This window comes from Myotis nattereri (genome assembly GCF_964212035.1).
Source record: "Myotis nattereri genome assembly, chromosome: 1".
Lineage (NCBI taxonomy): Eukaryota > Metazoa > Chordata > Mammalia > Chiroptera > Vespertilionidae > Myotis > Myotis nattereri.
The window spans coordinates 164204252-164227559 of NC_138075.1; the positions used below are offsets into that span (position 1 = coordinate 164204252).

At 35.4% G+C, this 23308-nt stretch overlaps 1 protein-coding gene across 5 annotated transcripts in view; it reads right to left on the bottom strand.

Annotated features, from left to right (window-relative positions):
* RAP1GDS1 (Rap1 GTPase-GDP dissociation stimulator 1) overlaps window positions 1-23308 on the bottom strand; it is a 141070-nt gene that overhangs the window by 34871 nt on the left and 82891 nt on the right. For 3 of the 5 annotated variants that reach the window (XM_081085744.1, XM_081085741.1, XM_081085740.1), the window contains exons 5-7: window positions 19525-19671; window positions 4644-4772; window positions 202-327 (exon numbers count right to left, since the gene is read on the bottom strand). In XM_081085744.1, coding sequence (XP_080941870.1) covers window positions 202-327; window positions 4644-4772; window positions 19525-19671 — 402 coding nt within the window. The remainder of the gene's footprint in view (window positions 1-201; window positions 328-4643; window positions 4773-19524; window positions 19672-23308) is intronic. The other 2 variants (XM_081085742.1, XM_081085743.1) reach the window with 1 other exon arrangement.

Here is a 23308-nt window from a genome sequence, read left to right on the forward strand (position 1 = left end):
GTTGAACAAACTTGGACAGTAGCTTTGGCCAATGTAGATACAATTATGAAGTAGATAATGTAGCTGAAGTTAGAGATATCCAAATTCAAACTTGCATCATTAATAAATCAATTAAATAGCTAGCAATTAAATAATGTTAGAAAAAGATGGAAAAGGCCTACATGATAAAAAAAAAATCAAGAGATGCATTTATTTTCTCACCATTTTCTGCCAAAGGAGCAAGAACTTCAAAAATCATTTCCCTCTTATCATGTTCTATTTGTTTCTTGAACAGTTTTACCATCTCTTCAGCAATGTTTGTACTGGCAAACTGTTCTTTACTGGACTCTGTTAAAAAAAAAAAAAAAAAGGAAAATTTATGGTAAGCAAATAAAATTAAACCCAGAAATTGTTTGTTTCCTATTATTTCCAATACTTGATCATTGTATACCATTACTGATAAACATTCTTCAAATACAGGAATAATCAAATCCACTTTCTAATGCCCCTGAAAAGAAAAAATATCTAAGCCTTTAAAGAAAATGTTTTAACCCAATTATGGTCAAGACTATAAAAATGTTCACTAGCATGACATAGCAACAATAAAATTACTAAGTTTTAAATTCAGTTTCAAGGTTTTGTCAAAGAAAAAGTACTCAGAACAGACTGAACTTTGTGTGGTTGAATTAAAGGTGACTTATCTTTATATCATTAAAGTGGTGTGAGTTTGCACTAATCCTGGTATGCCTACTGCTAAAAGCCAATCAATTCTTCACATGTATTTGGGGTCCCATTCATTCTTGTCTCTTTCACATATCCAACCTCTCCTCCATTCTAGAGCCTCACATAAAAAAGCAATATAAAAAAAATAAACACCTTCCCTCTACTCCACTTTTCTTCAAATACCATCTGTGTTCACTTTCACAAACAAGTTAATAGCATTGTTTAAGATACACTCTCTCTACTTTCTTAACTCACATGCATTAATTCTTAAACGCACTTCAAGCCAGTTTTGGGTCCACATCTACTCTCTGCAGTGTCCTTTGCTTGTTCCCTCCAGACCTCTATAAATTCCAGTTCCTTGGGATATGATCCTTTGCTTTCTTAACTTTTTGGTCCATTCTTTTACCCTAGGCCAGGGGTCGGCAAACTCATTAGTCAACAGAGCCAAATATCAACAGTACGATGACTGAAGTTTCTTCTGAGAGCCAAATTTTTTAAACTTAAACTATATAGGTAGGTACATTGTTATTAACTTAATTAGGGTACTCCTCCTAAGGCTTAGGAAGAGCCACACTCAAGGGGCCAAAGAGCTGCATGTGGCTCGTGAGCCGCAGTTTGCCAACCACTGCCCTAGGCAATCTAACTTTTTTCCATTGTATTAACAGTCTTTGAATGTTGCTAATTACAGAATCATCTCTCTCTACCCCTCTTCTGGATTCCAGGCTACTTATTTAACTGACCATTTGACATCTCTACTTAAATATCTTTAGCATTCAAACTCAGTATCTAAAGTGGACTTTTGATATTACCCTGATTTCTGTTCTTCCTCCAGACTTAACATGGTAAATGAATACGCTACCTACTCATCTATGTAGGTAAAAACTTGGGAGCCACTGATGACTTATTCTCATTCAATTCTACATCCAATGGATTACCAAGGTCTGCCAATCTGCCTCCAAAATACAACTGAAATCCATTTCCATTTCTCTCCAATTCTCTTCTAATTTAGTTTGCTGTATCAGATATCCTATTAATTTATCTAGAAGTTTCTCTCAAAAAAATTCTGAACAAATTCAATCTACACTGGTTGCTCTCTGTTTGGGGAATACAGCGAACATCCTGAAATTTTTTTATTGAGTTTCTATTATGAAAGATAAAGCATTAGCTTTCTTTTCCGCCCCTGTCTAAACCACATACCTCCATATTCTTAATGTAATTATAATGTAATTTTGGTTATATCAATTACTAGTGCTTTAATATACTACTTCATTTCCCCTGCAATTATTGTTTTCTAATTTGCTTACTTTTCTAAATTCTTATCATTAATTTAACTCTAAACTCTCCATCAGTGTCTAATCATCTCTTATTGAGCCCATTCACTTTAGGCATTCGGTCAATTTCATGTCCTATATGAATTTCCCCAACCCTGATGCCAGCAGCTTTCTGATTTGTTCCAATCTGGACTGGTTGCTCTTTGAACACAGACCATTTGGGGTTCTCATGTCACCATACTACCAGGAATTTCTGTTTTCTATTCGATCTCTTGTATCCAGATTCCTACGTTGTCTTCTTTCGTAACTTAAATACCTTGTAATGGTGGAACACATCTTACAGCAGTTTCCAGAGGAAAGTTATAAAGTATATAAATTTTCTGAGATGTTCATGTTTGACAAAGTCTTTATTATAACTCCACTTTCTTCTGGCTGCCAGTGTTGTTTTGAGATAATTGATGGGTACAGATTCACAGTCTTTTGTATACAGTGCCTGTAAGATGTTCTCTTTTCTCCATTATCCTAAAACTTCTCATTGATATGCTATGGTCTGGGCCTATTTTCATCTATTAGGCAAGGCATCTGACAGACCCTCCTAATCTAGAAAATTATGTACTTTAGTTTTATGAGAGTATAATAGTATCCCATACTCGTACTACCAGGAATGTGATATGAACTTGATACTTAGTTGTGTCAATAAAAATAATACTACATGATTTGTTAACTCATGGGCTCCAGTAAGACCACTGAAAAGAGAAAAAGTATTGTGAGGCATACAAGCTCTACTTTGGTGGTGATGTATAACCTAGCTACATGGGCACAAGACTCATGATGTAAACTCTAAAAATCTTAGAAAATAAAGAAAAAAAATGGGGTAAGAGCAGTAACAGCTGGGAACAGAGTATGAAACTGGGCTGAACTAAATTGGTGCATATCCATTTTTTACTATAGACCAGGGAAATTTAGGTGGTCTATATAACTTCCCAAACAACTTCTGGTACCTTAACACAGGCAATTCATTTTAAATGTTGTTTGTTCCATTACAGATTTTACGGTATCAGGGTTTATAACACAATTTGTTTTATTTCTATAAACTATACTGAACACAAACTCTCACATTCCATTTTAATAATGGAAAATAATAACTTGTGAAAAGTAAATGAATGTTCTTTCATTCTTAGTCTTACTTAATAATGGAAATAATGAGACAGTATAAGAAAAAAAACAGAGGGGAGAAGAAAGATTCACAAATACCAGCAGATTACCCACTGAAAAAGAATGACTTTTAAAATTAACTGTGATAATCTCTATTCTCTTAACTTTTTAAAGCAAAAGTAAAGTACTAAAATCAAGGTTTTAGTAAGTAGTATGTTAGGACATAAACTTTCAGTTAGAAAATCCAAGTTTAGAGTTCTGGTGCTTCCGTTTATCTATAATAATAAAAGCATAATATGCTAATTAGACCAAACAGCCAAAAACCTTCCAGATGTCATGCTGGACGAAGCCGCAGCAGCAGGGGCCAAGGCAGAGGCAGTTAGGCGAATAGGCAGGCAGGCGAACAGTTAGGAGTGATCAGGCAGGCATTCAGAGCAGTTAGGGGCAATCAGGAAGGCAGGCAAGCAGTTAGGGGCAATGAGACAGGCAGGCGAGCAGTTCGGGGCAATGAGGCAGGCAGGCGAGTGGACAGGGGCAATGAGGCAGGCATGCAGAGTGGTTAGGGGTCATCAGACAGGCAAGAAGGTGATCGGTTAGGAGCCAGCAGTCTTGGATTGTGAGAGGGATGTCCAAGGGGTCCTTGATTGCAAGAGGGTGCAGGCTGGGCTGAAGTTCCCCTCCTCCCCCCTGTGCACGAATTTCGTGTACCAGGCCTCTAGTTTAATTATAAAATGGGGATAAATACTAGATTTATTTTTTGTTCTAGCTATTATATTTATCTATGACAAAACATTTGGTTTCATTGTCTCCAGAATAAATAATTTATGAACAGAGTTGGGCAGTAAATTCAGACGAGGAGTTATAACTTTCTATCATGGGAAGGAAGGAGAAAAGAGTACTATACATGATATAAAGAAAAATAAAACAAAGAAAAGAGATTGGAGTGCTGGGGTCATTAGTCCTCTTCTCTGCTATGACTGGACTATTTCCAGCATTGGTCTGTTTTTGCCTGTCTTCTGATTTTCAAGGAGTTCTCATAATTTTTCTATTCCATTACAAATATATTCTTTTGAAAAAGTGTCCTACCATTTTTAGGGACTTTGTAAAAAGAGGAGGAAGGACCACAATCTGATAGGTTCCTTTTCATGTGAAAATGTAATAAATTATGAAGTCCTTTCTTTTTGCCCAAGAAATACAATTACTTGATTTTAAGATGATCACTCATGTAAACATACTAAAGTCAAGGGAGATCATTTTAAATGTTCAACTCTATTAAATAATATAACACTTAAACCTCAATGTATGAAACAATTAGGAAAGCAAAACAGCTCTCAATTTTAAATAATACAATTATAAGATATAATTGGATCTACATTTCTTTAACATTGAAGCAAATATCTGTAATGCTTCAAGGAAATAAACTAATCTCAATGGATTTCCATGTTGTTAATAATTAAAGAAAAATTAAGTACATTAATAAGTTGATTACATTAGTGGTTCATGAACAAGACTTACCAAGTTCTGCTAAATTGCCAAATGCTATGAGACACATTTCTGTAAGAGCTGCATTTTGGTAGTGGATGCCCAGTAATGTCACTAAGGTAGGAATAACACCCATATTGATAAGCTGGGCCTGAAGGGAATCTGCAAAATCAAACAAAAAAAGTGTTTTTGTACCAAATGGACATTAGTAAGAAGAAAAATACCTCTTATTCTCTTTATTGCAAACTCAATACTATTTCAATGACAGTAAAACAAGATTAAGTCCATTCATATAATTGTATTGAAAATTTAAAGACATTAGTTCAGAAGAATTGAGTCTTGAATCTTTTCAATAATTAAAAGAAATTTAGAAATAAAAATAATTGAATATGTCAAACATTAGTTGTTGTTGTTTTTTGTTTTTGTTTTTTAAGAAAAAAACAGGCTCTTATACCTTTACAAAGTAGGCTTTAAAGATGTATAAGTGAATAAACATTACCATTGTTTTTTAAATAAAAAGGTTAGACTGAGTAACATTTGCATTACAGGAAATCAGAGTATATAAAAAGCATTTTAAAAAAGCAAGTTTTAATAAAGATGAAGAGAGAAGACAATTAGAATCACTTAATAAAGAATAAAAAGTATAAACATGTAATTCACAAAAATTTTTGTTTAATTGCAGCAGAGCATTCTTCAATGACTACTAGGATGAAAAGTAGTTTCAACAAGGAAAGAAAGGGTTACTTAAAATATTTTTCTTCTCAAATTGGTATTTAATAATAGTAACAATCAGCAAAGAAAGGAAAATTTAGCTTGAGAGGTGAAAAGAATAAGAATGAGGTCAGTATGGCTTTGCCATCACTGCTTATCTTCATATTCTAAGAAACTAACTGGATTTAAAGTACTTAATATGACTTGGACTTCCACAATGCTTCTTCATTAACAACAGAATACCTGTAACAAAGTTGAAAGTAAATAAACCAAAATGCCAACCCAAAGTACTGAATAAGATAAGAAGACATAAACACTCACATGTTTATGCAAAACATAAAGTTACTGTTAATAAGTGGTTCATCCAAAGATACAGGATATTATCAATATTTTTCTTTAAAAATTATGTGCCATTTTCAAGCTAATAATTTTCTCCAAATTCTAGTAAGTTACCTACTGGGAATCTAAAGATAAAAATCTGGTTTTTACAATACAAATTTTCCTCATAGCATGCTTCCCTTGACAGAGTTTGCCTACTAATCTCTATATAATTTTTAACCTATAGATAAGGAGGTTGAGTGATTACCAGAAAAGAACATAAAGACAGGGTTGAGCTGTATCACATGCCAGTTGATTATTCACCTGGTGGTCTTTACAGTTAATTTTTCCTGCCGTTAAAAAGTATGAAGAGATAGCCAACAGAGGCTGATGGCCCTGAAAACTGATGAGTGGATAATTACGAATATTCTCTCATTCAGTTGTGGAAACCTATCTATACTAGAAAGGGGCCTATTACCAAAACAAGAATCGGAAACAGGCCTGAGGAAAAAAAAGGAAGTTTACATTTTGAGTTCAAATAGTCTAAAACAATTTCAAATTTTGCAATAGAATTATGAAGACTGTTCTAAAAAGACACAGAAATAATATATTCAACTAAATGATTCGTTTTTAGGCTTTTGATGTTCAATATTTTTCCTAACTATACAATTCAGCAATTAATAAATGATTCACAATATGCATCTCACAGGCAAATTACTTATGTTATAGGATACAGTATTACACCTATACTAGAGGCTCGGTGCACAGAGAAGCTTTCCAAGTTAGAAATTACGTGGATTACTTACCAGTAGATAGAGTTCCTTATTATTGAGTCACCTGCAGATTCTTGTTCTTTAGCAGTATTTTAAACTTTCAATTATTTATTTAGTCATTTTGACTACCTTTTCAAATACCGCAGAGCTGCTGAATCATTAAATTTCAAGTATGTAAGCGTGAGCACTAGCGCATGCATTGAGTGTGAGTCAAACTCCACTATGTATCTGCACATATGTAGGCATCACACACCCCCTCAGTACTGTTGGTACAAACTATAAAAATCCCACAGTCCAGGGATATCAGAAGAATAACAAATTTTACAAAGGAGATAACTCAACAGGAGAATGCCACTTAGAAGATGATGTTAATGGTCTCCTAACTTGGCATCTCTACAACTTTCTTGGACCACTTTTACAATATTACAAATTTTGGTTCCAGAAAAGAGTGGACAAAAAGTTAAGAAATGTTTCAGAGTTTCATACAATCTTTGGCATACAAATTGGAGCAATAATATTTGAAATTGTGATAGATCAGGAAAAAAAATGTAGCTTATCACAATGGCACATGGTGTGAATCGCCGTAATTCAAGAAAATCATGTTGCTTCATGAAAACATATTATACTACTACCCAGGAGCAAATTAATTGTATACTCACATACAATAAACCACACACAGGTATGAAGAGAAAAATGTATAGTTATCCAATGGAGAGACTCATTTTAGAGCACTTGGCTGCTTTCTTTAATATCTAATTCTATGATGCTAACTAAAACAAAATTTATGCTCAAATAACTCTCAAGTCTGTTCATATCAACTGTAAGCAAGGAGACTTGGATAATAAAGGCCCAGAAGAAGAAAAAAAGCATTTAACAGGTTGATACAAATTTTCTCAAGATAAGCAGGCATCCTAGGACATGGTTCTCAAAATAGAAGCCCCAAAACCCTTCAAGGATCACAAAGTCAAAACTACTTTCATAAATTTACCAAAGTTTTATTTGCCTTTTTCACTGTATTGACATTTGCAATGATGGTGAAAACACATTGGTAGGTAAAACTGCTGGGGCTTTAGTATGAATGCAGTCAGTGACACCAAATTGTATTAGTAGTCATTATATTCTTCACCATCACACACAGTAAAATAAATGTTATGTTTATTTAGCATTTTTAAATTCTGAAGCTATTTTTCATAAAAATGTTATTTATGTTAACATATAGTGGGGTTTTATTATTTTAAAAATACTAAATAATTTTTAAAATGTCTCTATTTTCATTTCTAATACAGTAAAATATTAATAGATATTACTCATGTAATGAGTACATGAGTATATATACATATGTATATATAAACAAAAGTTCTTTGAAGTCTTCCAGTTATTAAGTGTCTAAAAGAGTCCTGATATCAAATGTTTAAGAACCACTGCTAAAGAATTTTCTAATTTTTATAGGAGATAGACCAAAACAAAAACAAACAAACAAACCCAGGAGATTCTGAAATTCAATGATGTGTTTGGCATAAGTGATAATAAAAAAAAAACATACTAGAAATTCTAGATTTTGGTGTTCAGATATTTTGAGCAAAATTACATTAATTAAGCACCTGAACATCTCATTTTGCTTACTTGAGTAGAAACTCTACTTAAGCCTAGGAGAATATTCCATGACTGAGTCTGTTTGCCTATTTCAGTTACAACTTAGTATACTAGCAATAAATATTTGGGGGAGAGAACTAAATAGGAGTCCTGTATGTGTGGAATAAATTAGTATTAATTCTTTTCACTGGAAGCAAATGATTATGTTTAATCACTTTTTTAATTGCCCAGAGATGTTGTGAATGTACTTCAAAGGATAGTACTGACATTAATGCTATCATGATGGTATCAGGATAACTTTTAAGTCAAAGACTAAGTGGAAGAAATTCTTAGTACCAGAAACACTTCACATCTCTAAATACATTTGAGAGAGTAAGTGAAATAATGCATGACTGAGACTTTCTGCATCCCTCAACGAATATCGGCAACTCCAGTGGAATGTTTATTCAGAGCTCAATAAACACAATTCACAAAAACAAAACCCAGGCCCATACATAGCACACAGTTATGTGTGACAGTCTTTAGACAGCACAACATCATAAACATCTGAAGACATTTTAAAATTGCTCCTGACACACATCACAGACAAATACTGACCAAAATACAGAATCACACAATTACATAATATCAGGGTGACACAGGCCCTACATGATCTATGGGGAGGAAGAGGAAGAAAGGCACTGAGAGGGTGCAATACAGATGCATATACAAAGAGATATAAGGCAATCAATGCATGCGCTGGTGTGAACACTTACCTACCTACATTTGAATTTCAATGGTTCCAAGTTCTTCAGGTCACACTCATGGAAACTCCAAAGAATGGAGATCTGGAGAGAAGATCTCAAGTTGAAGAACCTTTTCCCCCTGAGTTTTAAGTTTAATGTTTAAAAACAAATGTATAGACAGACTACAGGTCCAGAAAAGTATGCCAAGTAACTCAGCTGATGTTGATCAGTTACTAAATAGAAAAAGTTCCTTAAGATTATAACATGTTTATCTCATTCCTAAGAAAAGGCTCTTACAATGTTATAAAACTATTAAGTTTATTGGTAAATATGACTTAATGAATAATGAAACTTAAAATGACACACCATTCAAAACACAATTTCCACAGTAGTATGTACATATGGTATGTATATTATTCATAGTATAAGAGTATCCTATTTATAGGTTTACATAAAAACCCATCTACAGTTAAATGAATTATATACATTTAACAAGCAAAAACAAGCAAATATAAAACTTGATGTGATGTTCTAATACAAATTGGCTAAAAACCATTGCAGCATAATAAAGACTGAGTAAAAAGCCCTTAACTAATGGCATAGTTTTATTTCCAAGAAAAGATAAATTAGAAATTATATATCTGTGAAGTAAAACTTAGGAGTTTAAGTTAAGCAAGTTATAGCTCCACTATAACACTAAAAAATAAACTGACTTAACTACAGCTACTGAGAGGATGGTTCACATCTAAAAACACAAGTGCAGGCACAAGTAAAAACTTCCATTTCAGTTACTTATTACTGAGTATCTTTTTGTTGATTGATAAGGAATGTAAAGAGCTGTTATTCTAGTGTTGAGCATATAAAACTAAAAATATTTATGTGATTAAAATTAATTTCAAAATCAATTCTTTTAAAAGCCCTCTTTATACAAAACATGCATTATGGGTTTTGCACCAAGATTATCCCAGTAATGTAAGCCCTAGGTTATACATTTTAATGACAGAAATTTCAAAGGAAATAAAGAGAATCAAGATTCATTAGTATTAAGAATGCAAGGGCCCTAATCGTTTTGGCTCAGTGGATAGAGTGTCGGCCTGCGGATTGAAAGGCCCCGGGTTCGATTCCAGCGGGGGGCAAGTGCCTTGGTTGCAGGCCCATCCCCAGTGGGAGGTGTGCAGGAGGCAGCTGATCGATGTTTCTCTCTCATCGATGTTTCTGACTCTCTATCCCTCTCCTTTCCTCTCTGTGAAAAATCAATAAAATATATTTTAAAAAAATACAAGGGGCTTAAAATAATACTTTTACACATTTTTTTACTTTCTAAAAGTTAACAATAAAATGTGGAAAAGCTAATTGACAAGTTTTTTTCTGGGTTCTGAAAATAAGAGTCTCTACAGAGCAAAATTTCCCTCTTGTAAGTGCTCTAGAGATAAAGGACCAAATTACATGAGTGAGTGTAATGTAAAACAACAGTAACAAGACCCCAAAGCAAAAATCACAAGTGGAAGAAAAAAATGGAATTATTATTTTTAAGAGACATATCCATTTAGTGTTCTGAATCCAATGACATCTAGAGTGATTATGTCTTAATCGAGATCTTTTTTTCTTCCCTAGACTCATTAGGTTATATTATTTACTACATATCAACTCTTCTTATAATGTATACTGCTACAAAGGAAATTTCTACAAATATATCTTCTCTGATTAAAGAAAACTCTGCACTTCCATCTCACAAAGAAACTGGTCTTTTAAAGGTTACAACTGGATTTGTGTTTGTTTGTTTTAAAGAGGACTGCTGCCAGCTGTTGTTTAAGCATCTCTTACTGAGAGAAATAAATCCAGTCTCTGCTCTCAGATAGCAGTGCTGAGAGAAAAGTGCTATCTAAAGTATAAATTTACACCGAAATGAAGCTAAATGCCAGATTAATTAACATTACAACATGTATATCTTACAAACATATGTGTTTAATAATATAAAAATTGTTTTACAAAAGGATTAACTGGCTTTTTTTTTAAAGCAAACATTAATAGTTACCCTGAAACATTACTATCATTAAGTTTTATACTTTAAAATTACATACAAGTTATTTGGGAACACACAAACTATTAATAAGACACAGCTCATAACCAAAAATTTCTGATTTGTAGTTAATACCCATTTTCCAATAGTATTTAATTTTAAAATTTTTTATAAATAAAATATAGGCAGTTTGATGTTAACTGGATTTTAGTTGTAGTTAGAAAACAGAATTACTTAAATAAAAGAAAACAGAATTTTTTATACAAGTTAATTTACAAATGATATTTTTCTTTTCTTTCTTTTTTTTAAAAAATATATTTTATTGATTTTTTACAGAGAGGAAGGGAGAGAGATAGAGAGTTAGAAACATCGATGAGAGAGAAACATTGATCAGACGCCTCCTGCACACCCCACAATGGGGATGTGCCCACAGCCCAGGTACATGCCCTTGACCGGAATCGAACCTGGGACCCTTTAGTCCGAAGGCCGACGCTCTATCCACTGAGCCAAACCGGTTTCGGCACAAATGATATTTTTCTACCTTGAATTTCTCTGTGAATGGATATTTTCAGTGGTCTAAATTAAACATACATTGATATTTGGCCAAAATCCATTAGTTATCTTTGGCTTTAAAACTTGCGCATGGTCCATATTCATATGCTTTGATGCCATCATAGTTCAGTGGTGTAGTAACATCAATAATAAAAAACAAGGCCTGACCTCTCAATTTTACTATTACTATCTAAATATTAATTTTCAAATATAAATAAGCATTCCATATACAGAGAAAATCTCTCTATGTGCCTCACAACATAAATGCATACTTATACAATATTAAAATGTGGCAATAACTAATGATAGTGAACATATACAATGTAAAAATTAAATGAAAGCAGAATAACAGAGATTACTTATTCTCTTTAGAATTCACAGCATGAAATAAATGTTAGAAGCTGTTTTTAATTTTTAGTTACTTAATTCCATTTGGGCCATGAGTCTTTCAAAAAAGAATTTGGGAATTTCAAGAATTTGGGAATTCTCTATAGCTTGTGAGGATGAGTTAAAATCAGAAAGCCAACTTTGTCACCTCAAATATTCACTCTGAGGAAAATCTTGAAAATAATATTCATTAACATTTATGATTAATCATCTCTAGCCCAGACATAAAGCAAATTAAAAAAGGAAAAACATGTTAGGGAATGACAAACCCCAAACATATTTTGTTATTCTGCTGCCCTCACTTAAAATTGGGTATCTATTTAATATCACATTGCTGAGTGCACTATAATGATCAAGAACAATCCAAAAGCTGACAATCTGAGAAAGTATTATTTCTGTAATATAATGCCAAACTTTAAATCATTAATGAAACAACTATAACAATCATTTCATATTTTTACAATAAAGTTTAAGATTCTTTCATTCAGAAATTCATTCTATAATGGCCAAAGGTGAATATTAATATCAATACTTGACCAAGTGGAATCAAACCAAAATGTGCATTTGGTATACCTCTACTACAAACCCAGTTCTTAGGGCGTTTGCCCATTAAGTAACAGCATTATTATAAGTACTAGAGGCCTGGTGCAGGAAATTTGTGCGGGGGGGTGGGGGGTGGGGCGCTGTCCCTCAGCCCGGCCTGCACCCTCTCCAACCTGGGACCCCTCGAGGGATGTCCGACTGCTGGTTCAGGCCCGATCCCAATCCGGGACTGCTGACTCCTAACCGCTTGTCTGCCTGCTTGATTGCCTAATGGCTTCTGCCTGCTAGCCTGATCGCCCCCTAACCACTCCCCTGCCGGCCTGAAGGCCCCCAACTGCCCTCCCCTGCTGGCCATCTTGTGTCGGCCATATTGTGGTGGCCATCTTGTGATGACATGGGGATGTCCTGTGAGGGTGCAAGAACCACCTAGGCTTTTATTATAGATTGCTTAGGAGGATTCTGATGAAAAACTAACTAGCAGAAGGTACAAGAACAATTAATTGCTCTGACTTTCCATAAAACAATTTGCTGAAAATAACATTTATAACAGAATTTCATGAAAGCAACCTGCTACAGTAAATTGATTAGAAAGTTCTATTGAATAAACAGTAAAAATTCAGAGGTTTTTTTCAAAGAAAAGAACAGTTAGTAAAGAGTTGATATATTTTTTTAAAACTTTTCAGCTCCACAATAAAAGTCATTTACACACTCTGAGTACTTTGACAACTTGGGCTTCAAAAGCTGTAAATATAAAAGTACATCTTCAATGCCTTTATAAACAGAAAAAAACACATAGTATATTAGAAAATTAATATAATTTTAAAAAGACTGACTTGCAAAGGTAAAATTTTGTATTTTTGAATTTTGTTTTCCTTAATGTTAGGTAAAATATTTTTAGTACTTAGGAAATATATGGAAGTATTAATTAGCTTGTACCCACAGTAAGTACACTTTGGGAATAATTCCTCAAAGCAAATCATTTGCTAAACGTCTAACATCTGGGAAATAGTCTTTCTTACCTGTAAAAGTAATACCAAAATATAATATACTCAGGGTCAAACTGCTTTTTAATTTTAATTAAAACTATTCCTATATATAATTATTTCTATATAATTTATAGTCTTCCTATTTTAAGTATGAAGCAAAAACAAGTAAGCCACGTTTTTGAACTGAGTTTATTAAGATAATGAATAAGTGTATGAGCAGAACTGTGAAACTGCTGCTATTGGTTAAAATGAAATTAATTATATATTAAGCGATCTTTAAATTAGAGGAGAGGAAATCCTTTATAGGCCTATTTTCAACTACTGAATTTAAGTATCAGACTTATTTAAATTCAGTTATGCTCCAATAACATATCCCATGAGCTGTAGTTCATAAATTACACAGATGGTCTCCTTTCAACCATAGTTCAGTTATCATTAAGTCCACATAGCAAATAAATGTGAGAATTATCATGAGAATAGCCTGGAGAGATCTCAAGAACCATACACACACACAGAAAAGAAATTCACCATAGGGACTTATTAAGATATTAGAGAAAAATCAGCTCTATATGTAAAAATCATATATACACACACACACAAATATATATATCATATATAGGGTGTCCACCCAAAATATATACACACTTTGAATTCCAATGGGTTAAATCTGAAAAGAAAGAAACATCAATTGAGCTATCAGCTATTAAGTGTGTATACATATTTTGGGGACATCTTGTATATGATTTAGGTCACATGAAGAAGACAGTCATAGACTGTGTATACTATATTACTCATTTTAGAAGGAAAATAATTTTTCCTTTTTTTTAATGGAATGTTTAATTCCCTTAGTTTTCTCTTATGGCATAGTTTATGTAAAATAACTATAGTCATTGCTTTAATGTTTATTCATTATTATTTTGCTTTAGAATTATAACATACTTCTCCCTGTATTTTGTGTCTCTATCTAACATAGGTGTATTAGGAAATACATTAAACTCTTGTTTTTTTTTATTTTACATTTATTGGCTCTCTGTCGGCGTGTGGTTTCTAAACCGCTTAGTTTGAATCACTGGCAGCCAGTGCGGCCAGTATCCCCTCCCCACGTCCCCCATCTGTCTGCTAGGAGAGTTTTGACACTGTCCTGATCAGCCTGCAGACAGTTGTTGCAAAGCGGTGTCAAACTTTTCATCACCCAGTGGTTTGCCAGCGTGTTCTGTGGAACTAAAGTGTGTATCTGTTCATTTCAAGTGGCCATGTTGGAGTCTACGCTGTCTTGTGAAGCCTGTAAAAATGGCATGCCTACTGTCTCCCGGCTCTTACAGATGCTGTAAGTGAATCCCACGCCTTGGTTATGTGCATGACTGGGTGGACATCGACCATTAACCCAAGCGCCTGGTGCCGTAGCAAAGGCTCAGTTGTGGTCCTCACTGACAGTCCCTTGCAGCATGATACCACGACCTTTCCTTGTGACCTCTGTGCTGCCTCAGGCTGACTGCTCTCCTTTGACACCCTCGTTTTCGTGGCTCTCCCTGTCGGTGTTAGCATTGTGTGTGTGTCCGTGTGGCAGACCCCCTCTTGGAGGGCCCGTCACACGGCTGTCCTTCAGGAGCCTGTTCCGGGCATCCTAAACTCTTAATTATAGAGGGTTTTTTTTAAGATACTAATTGACTAATAATAGTTACTTCTAATATAATAAAAATGGTGTACTAATAGACTCTTTAATAAGGTGTTAAATTACGCCGGTGCTTTGCTGTAAGATCAGCAATTTTCCACCGATACGCCACAGCATACTAGTGTGCCACTAGAATTGAAGAGTGCTTCTTTACCATGTGAAAAACAGGTATGATTTTCCCCAAAAGCATAAATTGAAGAGATTTTTACTAAACAAAAGTTTTTTCTTATTCTATTTAAACCTGATTTTATTTATACAATATTACTGATATGACTTTTCTGACAAAGTAATTATAACTTTTTCTATTCATGTATTCCACACTTACCTGAATATAAAAAGTTTTAATTGTTTCACCAACAAGGAAACAAAAGAATATATTTAGCTTATCGCTTATAAGTATATCATTTTGAGTGAGTTCAAAAGTTTTAAAACTCAGAAACCTTGAGTTGTATGCAAATTTATAAATGGGTAGAAAAATACCTTTACCGAGTAAGCATTTTCACAATATATGCCTTGCATGTGTGTAGGAAACTTGTTTAAGTCCCTATTTAATGGATTTAAAAATTGGGTATGATCAGGGTTGTCCACTATATGGACAGAAATCAATATATCCTAAGTCTCAGTCTGGTGTCAATCCATTTTTAGGACTAATAAACAATTTGAAAATGTTCTTGTCAGAGAAACTATGTTGGTGGGTCTTTGTGACCATTTCTAATACTTATCTTTATATTTAAAATTTTTTATACATGGAACTAAAGAATAACTCCCTATAAATAAGGCTTAAGTTATTGGGTCCATGGGTACAGCTCATTTTTCTGCTAGAATAACAAGGAGTTCACCCAACTATTCTACTCAGAAAGTAGCAGAGGCTTGTATACTGAAATTCAATAGTAAATACAGATAACAAGAAACTTCCTTTATTTTACCAGTGCTAATAAAAAGTGGCTCCCAAGTTTCATAAAATTCTACTGTTGTTGTTTTTTTTGTTTCGGTGACTCATCTAGGTGGACAGGATCAAATGATTTAAAGTTAGCCAATAAGACCTAGAATTTAAGTTGGAAATTCTTTAAATGCATATTTTAAAGAATACAGTAAATAAATAATTGACACACAAAGATGCTTAATAATTATGCAAGTGAAAATTTAAAAAAGAATAAAATGTAAGTTAAATGTAAATTAAAAAAGAACCACTTCTTAAACTATGATCTTCATGAAAGACAAACATAAAGGGAAGCAGCGGAAAGGGGATAGTTATGTTTGGCATTTGTTCCTTTAAAAAACTAAAAATAACTTTACTTCTATTTTATGTACCAGTTTTGAAAGCTGAATTCAAACTGCAGCTTAGAATAATGGAACAAAAACACCACTGCTCCAATAACGGTCTAAGAAAAGTTAATAGTTTTCCAAAGTATATAAAGTTACTTCTTGGGAATACTTGCACACCAGGGGAAAAAAACTCCTACAGAAGAAATGTATTATGCATTTTGACTGTGCACTCATGTTTTTAATCACTATGTTCTCAGTGCACTTCTCTAAACATTGTGATAGCCTATAACAAGCATGTCAAACTCATGGCCCACAATGAATATTTTTGCGGCCCAGCCAATATAACGGTATGTAAGAAACATTTTAATAAAAATTTCATGACTTAGTTTTTACAATATCCTGTTATAATTACTAATAACAAACTACAACATTCGCTAATGACTGATTACTATAATCATGTTGCATTCATTTCCCTTACATGGCTTATACACAGGTGTACCATTTTTCTCCACTAACACTAGCAGCGAATATTTTAGCAGCCTATTGCCACGTCATTAGTCTTGGACTGACTTTTTTGGTGTGCACAACAGGAAATATTTCACTTTTGGAGAACAAGAAAAATAGGTTTATTTGCGTTACATTTATTAATTTGTGCAGTTAATCAGTGTCTGGTAAGTTAATGTTCAAGAAAAAAATATTAATTTTTATTAAAATGTTCTATTATTTTATGTTAACAATTACTCATTTATTTCAGCCCTTTGTATTCAGCATGTCTCTATTGAAATAAATCCACGTTTCTATGAAAATTGAAGCTTTTGTTTTTTTGTGGCCCACAGAAACTTAAACCTTGTTTATTTAGCCCGTGTTAGCCTTTGAGTTTGACATGCTTTTCCTATAACATGGATTCAATCACAGGCTCTTTTGGATTAGAATCAGTGATGTGTTTGATGACCATTTGGCCATGTGATATGCTTTGGTACAGACTTTTGAGCAACAGCTTCCTCAAAGGACAAACAAACAGGTGAGATCAGCCGTGGGCAAACTACGGCCCGTTTGAAATGAATAAAACTAAAAAAAAAGAGACCGTACCCTTTTATTTAATGATGTTTACTTTGAATTTATATTAGTTCACACAAACACTCCATCCATGCTTTTGTTCCGACCCTCCGGTCCAGTTTAAGAACCCATTGTGGCCCTCGAGTCAAAAAGTTTGCCCACCCCTGGGTTAGATGCATAACAAGGCTAATTCTTTTATACCCAAAGCTGCTATCACTCCATGACTAGTTTCTTCCATTTATCTTCCTCAATCATTCTCCCACTTACTCAGCTGTCCAAGCCTGAATGAAGTTGAAGAAAAATGAAGCGAAATGAACAATTGGCCAATGATTTCTTAATGCAATTCAGATACCTGTGTTTTATGGTCAAATTTAAATTATTTAGGCACTAGCTATTCATTTTGCAGGTTACCCAGACTGTTCTTTCTGTTTGTCTTCTTCATAGTTTGGACATTTTCTTTTAAAAAATGATTCTATGACAGGGCAAGGAAAACAGAAGTAACTGACCTTATAACAAAGACTGCCATTTATTATTAGTTTGAGTTTAATAGACAAGCCATTTGATGAAAGAAAACTATTATTATTATGGATAATTTTAACTCAGGTTTAAAACTTGTGTCTTTTGGATATGATGTAACCCCAGGAAACATTCTGTTTAATTTGTAAGTGCTAAAAAAGCAAATGTAATTGAACATTTAAAAATCAGGTGTCATGGGAAAAGCTACATTTTTCAGCTTACCGCTTTCCCCCAAATGAAAAGATTTGGTAGCGTTTGACCCAATCAATTGTCCTACAGAAACAACCGGCTAGAGAAGAGGGTAGTGGTTTTACCCTTTCAATGGGACAAGAGCCACAGTCTCTGCCATTTGCTATCATCTCCAACACTAAGGTCAAATGTCTGTGGTCATGTGCTATCAACATTTATCTTTTTTTTTTTCTAATTATTGAAAATATTTCTTTAAACCCATGACTACTAAGTAAAAAAAATAAAAAAAAAATGCCTAAAATGCCTTATTTTTCTAAAACACATGAAAGTAAAGAAAAATATTGCATGGTCAATATACAAATAAAATGTCTCTGTTACAGACTCCAATTTAAAATGGCATTATAAAAGAAACACAGAAAGACCTGATTTCTATTTTAGGAAGTTACTAGAATTTTGACAACTGACACATAAAATAATTCATATAAAATAAATGAATTTTGTGACATTTAGAAGTATAGTGAAGCCTTCATGCCACTCTTTTTATGTGCATTTGATTAACAACCACATAGGCTATAAAGTACTTATTAAATTTCTCAAATTAGACATCTGCAACTGTTCTAAACTTTATTTTTATGCTAGATTTTATTAAAAATTTTTGTTATTCTTACAACTAAATCTAGTATCTAGATAAAATAACTTTACTTATTAAGACAGTGTTTGTGGTTGTTGTTTTTTTGTTTGTTTGTTTGTTTTTACAGTGTTTGTTTTAAAGCTACTCCTGGTATTAATATGAAGGAATAAATATGAAGGTATTTTTTAAAAAAACCTCACCCAGCCTTGACCGCTTTGGCTCAGTGGATAGAGCGTCGGCCTGCGGACTGAAGGGTCCTGGGTTCGATTCCAGTCAAGGGCATGTACCTTAGTTGTGGGCATATCCCCAGTAGGGGGTGTGCAGGAGGCAGCTGATCGATGTTTCTTTCTCATCGATGTTTCTAACTCTCTATCCTTATCCCTTCCTCTCTGCAAAAAAATCAATAAAATATATTTTTAAAAAATCTTCACCTGAGGATATGGCTTTATTAAGTTTGGAGATAGGGAGAGGGAGAGAGAGAGAGAGAGAGAGAAGGAGAGGGAGAGGGAGAGGGAGAGGAGGGAGAGAGAGAGAGAGAGACAGACAGGCATCAGTTGCCTCCCATACACTCCCTGACCAGGGATCAAACCTGAAACCTAAACCTAGGTATGTGCCCTGACCAGGAATCAAACCTGCCACCTTTTGAGATATGGGACAATGTTCATACACCAAATGAGTTACCTGGACAGGGAAAAGCTATTTTAATAACTTATTTTTAAAATGCTCATAGCAAGAAATCTTGAACCATACCATTGTGTGTGTTTTTTGAGTTCCTTCAATTACTAGTGTCATTTAATAAATTAGACCATACTGTGCTTTTCAAATACTGTAATTTTCTTAACTAATTACTAATTTTATATGTCACTTATGAATTCTTTGTTTATAATGTTTCTAAATATTTTTGTTTTTTGCTATAGTACTGTTGATTTTTAATTTTTCCCCCCCCGAGATAAAGCAAGTTTTCAATTTTGATTACCATTCTCATTGCTATAGTTCATCAGCATGCCACAAAAGACAGTCAAGAGCTTCTCATTGGCGGGATCTGTTATACTGCACAGTGACCTTAAATGGTCAATTACAATCTGTGCACCACCTGCTTGGTCAACTGCATTTCTGCCCTCATCTGTAAAACAAAGAGTTAAATTTAAAATAAAATAAAAAAGAAATGTACCTTACAGTTTCAAATATAAAACATAACAGTGCTATTCCTTATTTAATGAGTAAATAAAAAATAAACCTAAGAAGGGCATTAAGTGTTTTTTTGGAAATACAAAACAAAACAAATAAACATGGAAATGCGGGTGGGATGGGGAAAAGAGATAATCACTTTCTAAAGGAAGAAAAGGTTATTTGCATTGGCATAATATAGGAGCTTAAAGAACTTCTCTATGTTTTAGGAGTTTATAACTATAATATGAAATTTCCCCCCCCCTTTCACAAATGACAATTCTGCATAAGGAGTAAAAAAATAGAACTAATATTCTTTTGGAAATTTTTTCTCAACTTGAAAACCACTAAATGTATGTTTCTATCAGTGGTTCTCAAAGTTAGATATTATCAAAGAAAACTGTCTATGGCATAGTATAATTTTAGATCACAATATATAACGTCTAAATATTAGGACTAGGGTCTTTTAATGACATTTTCTACAGTGCATAAGCATGTTCCTTTTTTTAATTCTTGGTAGTTTGTGCGCCTCACTTTTCCTTTTTCTCTCCAATCTAGAACACACCAATATAGTTCAACATTACAACAAATGCTCAAATGATGGTCAAACATACATTATGTTATATACAACATGTCATTTAACTATTGGAACATATAGCTTTAGAATACTTTCTAACCTTGGAACATAAGAAAAGAGATGAAAAAAAAGTCTTTCTAAATCTGACTTCCTGATATAAAATATGGTAGACTCCAGGAAAAGTGTTGTCCAAGAGTTTTGACAGCCATAAATATAAGCCACGTACATAAATTTAATAGTAGCCACATTAAAAATGTAAAAAGAAACAGGTTGAAAATTCATTTTAGCTATATATTTCATTCAATTCAATATATATAGAGTATGATCATTCCAACATGCAATCAACCTACAAATTATTAATGAAATATTTTGCATTCTCTTCTTTGTAATAAATCTTTGAAATACATGTGTATTTCGCACTTACATTTACATGTCAATTCAGACTAGCCTAGTGGCTTGTTACACTGGATAATGCAGCTATAGAAGCATCAAGAAAGGATCAGTAAAAGAAATGGCTCACAAAGGAAATATATCTACAAAGTTAGTACATAAAAAACTTTCATTTTTCTAATGAAAGAACTGAAACTGAGGTCCTATATATTCTTTCACTGTCCAATAATATTATCCATATCTACACTAATAAAAGAGAAAAATGGTAATTGGCGTACGACGATACCCTTTTCATTGGCTAATCAGGGCTATATGCAAATTAACTGCCAACTATGATTGACAGTTAACTGCCAACTAAGATTGGCAGTTAACTGCCAACAAGATGGCGGCTAATTTGCATATGTAGGCACAATGCAGGTTGGCGAAAGGGAAAGCAGGAAGAAGCCCCCTGCCACTGACAGTGATCGGAAACCCAGGGGGGAGCTAAGAGCTGGGGGGCAGGGCAAAGGCGGCCCTGGGGCCGTGATCGGAGAATCAGGCGCCTTTGCCACCCTGGCCAGTGATAGCAGGAAGTAGGGGTGGAGCCAGCAATGGGAGCTGGGCACGGTTGAAGCTGGCAGTCCCGGGAGCTAGGGGTCCCTTGCCTGGGCCTAAAGCGAAGCCCACGATCGCGGGGCCGCTGCAGCTGCGGGTCCCCGCTGCCCGGGCTGGACGCCTAGGCCAGAGGCGTTAGGCCTGGGCAGGGGCGGAGCCTGCAACCGCGGGGAGCTGGGGGTCCCCTGCCCAGGCCTGACACCTCTGCCGGAGGCCTCAGGCCTGGTCAAGGGGCCGATCCGGTGATTGGTGATCGGAGGGTGATGAGGGTCAACTCCTCTGGCTGAGGCATCAGGCCTGGGTGGGGGGTGGAGCTGGGGATTGGGGGGATATGATGGTCCCCTTGCCCAGTCCTGAAGCCTGGGTCAGAGGTGTCAGGCTTGGGCGGGGGGGTGGAGCAAGCGATCAGAGGGAGATGGGGGTCCCCTGCCCAGGCATGATTCCTGGGCCAGAGGCCTCAGGCCTGAGCGGGGGCCAGAGCCAGTGATCGGGAGGAGATGGGGGTCCCCTGTCCAAGCCTCACACCACTGGCGGAGGCGTCAGGCCCTGGCAAGGGGCCGATCAGGCGATTGGAGGGTGATGGGGGTCTACGCCTCTGGCTGAGGCATCAGGCCTGGGCAAGGGGCAGAGCCAGCAATCGGAGGGGTCTGGGGGTCCCCTGCCCAGGCCTGACACCTGGGCCAGAGACATCAGGCCTGGGCTGGGGGCAGAACCAGTGATGGGGGGAAATGGGGGTCCCCTGCCCAGGCCTGACATCTCTGTCAGAGGCGTCAGGTCTGGGCAAGGGGCTGATCCTGCGATTGAAGGGTGATGGGGGTCAACGCCTGAGGGCTCCCAGTATGTGAGAGGGGGCAGGCTGGGCTGAGGGACACTCCCCCCCCCACACACACCCAGTGCACGAATTTCGTGCACCGGGCCCCTAGTATATATATAAAAGCCAAAGCGACCATTATGACCTAATGACGAGTCGCTATGATGCTCACTGACCACCAGGGGGCAGATGCTCAATGCAGGAGCTGCCCCCTGGTGGTGAGTGCGCTCCCACAGCCAACCTCCTGTGGCTGGAAAACCTCCTGCGGTCCCTGCCCCTGGCCGGATGGCTTTCTGAGTGTCCTCTTTCGAAAAGATTCTATTTAGTTCCTGTGACCATTTTTTGATTGGATTGCTTACTTTCCTTTTGATGAGTTGTATGAGTTCCTTGTAAATGCTAGAGATTAAACCCATATCGGAGATAACATTGGCAAATATGTTCTCCCATGCAGTGGGCTTTCTTGTTGTTTTGTTGGTTTCTTTTGCTGTGCAGAAGCTTTTTATTTTGATGTAATCCCATTGGTTTATTTTCTACTTAGTCTCTCTTGCCCTAGGATCTGTCTGTAAAAATATTGCTACGACATGTCTGCAATTTTGCTGCCTATGGAGTCCTGTAGGATTTTTATGGTTTCCCATCTTACATTCAAGTACTTTAGCCATTTTGAGTTTGTGTATGGTGAAAGTTGGTGTTCTAGTTTCATTTTTTTTGCATGTATCTGACCAAATTTCCCAGCACCATTTATTAGAGGCTATTTTGATTCCATTGTATGCTCTTGCCTCCTTTGTCAAATATTGAGTATAATGACTTGGGTCAATTTCTGGGTCCTCTATTCTATTCCATTGCTCTATATGTCTGTTCTTGTGCCAGTACCAGGCAATTTTGAGAACCGTGGCTTAGTAATATAGTTTGATGTCTAGTATTCTGATCCCTCCAACTATTCTTCTTTCTCAGGATAGCTGTGGCTATCCTGTTTTTTATTCCAGATGAATTTTTGGAGAGTTTTTTCTAGGTCTTTGAAATATACCATTGGTATTTTAATAGGTATTGCATTGAATCTATAGATTGCTTTAGGGAGTATGGACATTTTAATGAAGTTGATTCTACCAATCCATGAACATAGTATGTTCTTCCATTTTTTTTATGTCTTGCTCTATCTCTTTTTTCAATGTCCTGTATTTTTCCGAGTATAGGTCTTTTACGTCCTTGGTTAAATTTATTCCT